The 5,005-nt window shown below is 50.7% G+C and overlaps 1 protein-coding gene across 1 annotated transcript; it reads left to right on the forward strand.

The window, feature by feature from the left end:
• Positions 1–511: 511 nt before the first annotated feature.
• Positions 512–3,709, forward strand: LRAT (lecithin retinol acyltransferase). Its single transcript, XM_074588847.1, has 2 exons — positions 512–1,096; positions 1,609–3,709. Exons 1-2 carry the CDS (start codon positions 551–553, stop codon positions 1,759–1,761), a joined length of 699 nt encoding a protein of 232 aa, XP_074444948.1. The 5' UTR covers positions 512–550; the 3' UTR covers positions 1,762–3,709.
• The last annotated feature ends 1,296 nt before the right edge of the window (positions 3,710–5,005 follow it).

Consider the following 5,005-nt stretch of genomic DNA (forward strand, 5'->3'; position numbering starts at 1 on the left):
CTTTTGTGGGCTCTGTTGCCGGGATTTATCCATTTGCATAATGGATTAGCATGAAACAAAACGCACGGGAACGCTTCTCCGCCTTTCCCCACTCTTTTTTAGCTGAGGGACCTTTCGGGCGAGTTAATTTATAAATGTGACTTCCCTTTTCTTCCTCGGGGACCTGTTTTCTTCCGAGGAAGAAAGGCGCGCCCAGGAGCCTCCTCTCCTCTCCCCTCCCCTCCCCTCCCCTCTCCCGCCGCCGAGCGACCATCGCCGCAGCCTCCCGCCTGCGAGCCGGGCGCCGCTCGCCCCCTCGCTAGCCCCGCTAGCCCCCATCAGCGCTCCGCTGTGCTCCTAGCGCTTTTTCTCGCTGCGGGTGGCGCCGGTGCCGGGGCTGCGGTGCGCTCCCCAATAAACCCCGGCCGCTCCTCGGGGCGGCCGCTCGGCCGGTGGGCTGGCCCGGGTGCCCGCCCCGCCCCGCCCGGTAGCCTAGAAAAGCGGGGCCGGGCGGCGGCGGCTGCTCGGTGGCATCAGGGCTCTGTACCCCCACCCGCTCCCCCCGCCGACCATGAAGAACTCGGTGCCGCAGGCGGCCTCCCTGCTGCTGGAGAAGCTGCTGCTCCTCGTCCACGTCCGGCCCCTGCCCGCGGGCTCCGGCGGGGAAACGCCGCCGCCGCCGGCCCCCGGCTACTACGACACCAGCTGCTTCAAGCGGGGCGACCTGCTGGAGGTGCCCCGCACCCTCTTCATCCACTTCGGCATCTACCTGGGCGAGAACCGCGTCGCCCACCTGATGCCCGACATCCTGCCCGCCTTCACCGGCGACCGCCGGCAGATCCAGCAAGTGGTGACTAACAAGCGGCTCATCCTGGGCGTCATCACCAAAACGGCCAGCATCCGGGTGGACACGGTGGAGGACTTCGCCTACGGCGGCAGCATCCTGGTCAACCACATGGACCGGCTCTTCGAGGACCAGGTGCTGGGCAGCGAGGAGGCGGCCCGCCGGGCGGAGAAGCTGGTGGGCGCCACGGCCTACAGCCTGCTCTGGAACAACTGCGAGCACTTCGTCACCTACTGCCGGTACGGAGCCCCCGTCAGCTTCCAGACCGACAAGGTACGGGCACCCCCGCGGGCAGCCGCCCCGCAGCCGCCGGGAGAGGCCGGGGCACCGGCGGCGGCTCTGCCCTTCCCGGGCGCTCCGCCGCTCCCCGAAACTAGGTCAGCCGCCGCCGACCGCCGCGGGCCCCCGGAGCCGCTGCCCGGTCGGTACGGCCCGCCGGGCACGGCCGGAGGTGGCGGGCACGGCCGCCGGTGCGGGGCCGCCGGGGAGGGCGGGCAGCCCGGCCTCTGCCGGCTTCCAGCGGCGAGGCGGAATTCCGACGGCAATTCGTTAAGACGCTCTTAAGACGCTCTGAAGCTGCTCGTTCCCGCCGGAGCCGCGGGGCTGAAGCTGGGCTGGGGGGTCGGTGCCCGGCTCGCTTTTCGCCCTGTGCCGCGCTCCGGGGAGCCCTGCAGAGAGCCGGGCCGCCACCGCTGGTCTGTCGCGGAGGCAGCGGGCATCTAAAGCTTTCCTCTTTAACCCTGATCCGTTCTCTTTTTGTTATTATTTTTTCTTTTTTTCCCCAGTTCTGTGAGACTGTGAAGATGATCATTCGGGACCAGAGGAGTGTTCTCGCTTCAGTGCTCGTGGGATTAGCATCAATAGTCTGCCTAGGTTTGGCACCCTCCACCACCCTCCCGACTATCTTTATTCCCTTCTTTCTGTGGATGGCTGGCTAACAGCCTCCCCGGAGGCTGGCGGCTAGCGTGTGTATATAGGATGTATACTACTGTATTTATGAAAGCACAGATTATTCATCAGCGTCTCGTAAAGTTTCTTAACCTTGTGTGCTATTTTTTTTGAATGCAACTTTGTCTAGAACACAGTGCACAAGGCATAGCTTACTGTGTAAGCCAAATAATAGATTTCCTGAAAATCTCAGTTGGTACAATTTAACACACCTTTAAATCATGAAAAAAGTAGGGTTGCGATGCAGTTCTGCTCCTTGCCTTTAGCCATAAGTGATTCTGGTAATACCCTTCATGTTCTTCGATTTCGTAGCTGCATACCTGTGTGCCGTAACTATTAATAAAAATGGATGATGGGGTTCCACAAAGTGATGGATATTGAGAACAAACTACTTACCTCTCACTTTGATAGATATAGCGTATATTCAGAAGTTACTGTCTCCATTCCTAAAATATTCTTTAGTGGAAATGTAAGTAAGTAATCTGACTCTATTTGACAGCAAAAAGAAAAACCAGCCCTAGGCTGGGTGCCGTGTGCTGCAGGAGCACATCTGGCTGCATTGGCTACAGTCATTTCCCTGCTGGGAAATGTTCGCAAATCTCTCATTTGTATTAATTGTGTCAACGCTATCGTATTGAACAACTTTTTAATTGGGTTAGCGGTAAGGAAAGACGGCAATTCCTCAGCATTTTCCTTGCTACTGATAGTGGTTAGCATGGCTAAGATAAATGGCTACAGAGGGGTTTAGGAGCTATGGGGAGAAACTAGCTTGCTTTGTGACAACTAGCGACATACAAACGTCGGAAATTTCCAGCGTTCCAGGGCACATAGTGGGGAGGAGTAGGACAGACGCCAATTTAGTTCCTACCTTCCCTCAACGATGGGACCCGTGTGGGTGCCATGAAGCTTCAGGGATCATTAGAGCAGTTTCTGCAGTGGCTCTACTGCCATTTTGGATATTGCCTTAAAACAAGATGCCTCTCGGTGAAAGACAACATGTCTTTCTATACTCGTCTCTTGCAAATAAGTACTCACTTGCAAGCCAGCAGTTGGTGCTAAAAATGTTTCGTCTTCGATGTTGAGGCCTTTATGTTTATCAAGAATGTGTAAAGTTGGATTTGAAATCAAGAAAACATCTACCCAATTGTTTGAGTGCTAAAAACCTTTGCTATTTTTTTTTTTCTTACCAATGTCTTGATGTATGCAGAGAAATTGCTCGGCTCCTGGAATGCCTTGCATGCGATACATGCACTTACACGTTCACGCACTACGCTTGCCTTCCTTTCTAGTCAAAGGCGAATATGACGGTGTCTTCACCAAGGACTGAAACTCAGATTTGCTTCTTTCTGTGAGTGGTGTTCAGTAGCCTGTCATCAGCTCTGCTGCCGAAGCGGCCGCTTCCCCCATTTTTAGAGAGACTCATTTTATGTGTGCCATGAACCCCCTTCTCCTTCCCGTAGACCTTACAGCTGCGTGAAGATCGGATTCTTGAACTGTGAGTCTACTCGGCTGCTCTCTAATCATCTTTCTTCTTCTGGCTGCTCCGCTATAACCGACGAAGAATGTAAAGGCTGGGGTGAAATTCCAGGCTCGTAGGAAACGGCAGCGCGGCTGCTGCTGCCATCAACGGAGAGTGGATTTCAGCCCAGCCTTCGGCACGCGCTCAGTCTGCAGCCCAGCTCCAAGCAGCTGGAGATCAGTTCCCCTTGGGTCCTTGTAAACAACTTCTGTTCTGCTTTCAAAGATTGCAACGCTCGGTGTAACTGTTCCTGGTAAACTTTTAAAACTAAGGTGTTTTTTTAATTAACATGAATTGCTTTTTCATAGTGTATGCGTTAATAATATTTACATAAATTCCAGTGTGGTTTTTTTTACTTGCTGTGCATAAAGTATGAACTGTAGTCATTACTGTAATTATATAAAGAGAATTTATTCATTTAAAAATGTCTACCAGCCTCTTGAAATTGAGTATAATGCTATAGCATTTCTCTAACGTATCCCAGTAGGGCACTGAACAGTCCATTAACATGCAGTTACACGGTGTCTGATTACAGGTGGGCTTTTCTTTTCCCCTTTATTTACTTGGGATTTATAAGAATTCCAGTAATTCTTATGATTCACTTATACAATAAACAACGGGGTCATGACCAGTAACCAAATCATAAGTGGGACTGCTGGAAGGCAGAGAAATGTTCCTGCTCTGACTTCAGTATCAAAGGACCAATGCTCCCGCTTTGCTAATGCTGTCGAGCAAGAAGCCTCCAGATGAGACTGGGGGACTAAACTGGGATTTTCATAGGTGTCTATGAAAGAAGTGAAAGCAGTTCCTTGCAGACGTCCAGCTGTATTAGTAAAGAATTTTCCTTCAACATGTGAAGTTTTAAGCTTATGCAATACTATGAAATGGTCTTAGAATGTCTTGCTCTATCCTTTCATCAAAGGCAAGCCATAATGTGGGCACAAGAGCAGAAATGCAGCTGCATGTTTAGGAGTTTTTCCTACCAACTATAATTCTAGCAGAGATCTGGAAATTTTGTTAAGAGTCAGGCATGAGTCAAATCAGTCATACTCTGAGGGGGAAAAACAAGACTAGAGGCATGAATTCTCATGTTCAGCTCTGCGTGTGGTGTTTGTGCTCTGAAATATTTTGGTAAATGTCAGTGTCAACTTTTTTGTGTAATTACTCGAGCAAAAATAAGCACTTGCCCTAGGTGGAGCATTGCGTTTCAGACTTGAGCTCAACTGTGATGCCATTGAAAGGAAGGAGCTAGTTATAATAAGAAAAACACAGAAAACTGTGGAGCACTTCAGCTGTTCGGAAACGTGCGTGCTCAGAAGTGAAATTGTTCATCGGGAACCGTAAGTGATGGTGATGGGGAGTGTAAATCTAGAGCTGCAGCTCATTTTAGTGGTGGGGCTGTTTTAAAAAGCTGTGTGGTTAAACCAGAATATGTAATGGAGGAGTGTAACCATCACCCCTGGGCCACTGGGAAAGGCAAGGAGCGAAGACATCAAGTTAAGAGGATAGATGTTTCACTTCAGGCGTTCCAAAGAAAACAAAAATAAAATGAGCATTCACAAGGCTCGAAATGTTTTTACAAAACCCACGTTTAAAAGCGAAAAAAAAAAAAGTTAGTTGCTAATGAAGACATTAGAACAGTGAGCTTTCTGTTTGTATTTATTTTAGCTTGGAACATAAATGATTACTCATTTTGTGGTGAACAGTCATCTGCT

The sequence above is a fragment of the Larus michahellis genome, chromosome 5 (assembly GCF_964199755.1).
Source record: "Larus michahellis chromosome 5, bLarMic1.1, whole genome shotgun sequence".
Lineage (NCBI taxonomy): Eukaryota > Metazoa > Chordata > Aves > Charadriiformes > Laridae > Larus > Larus michahellis.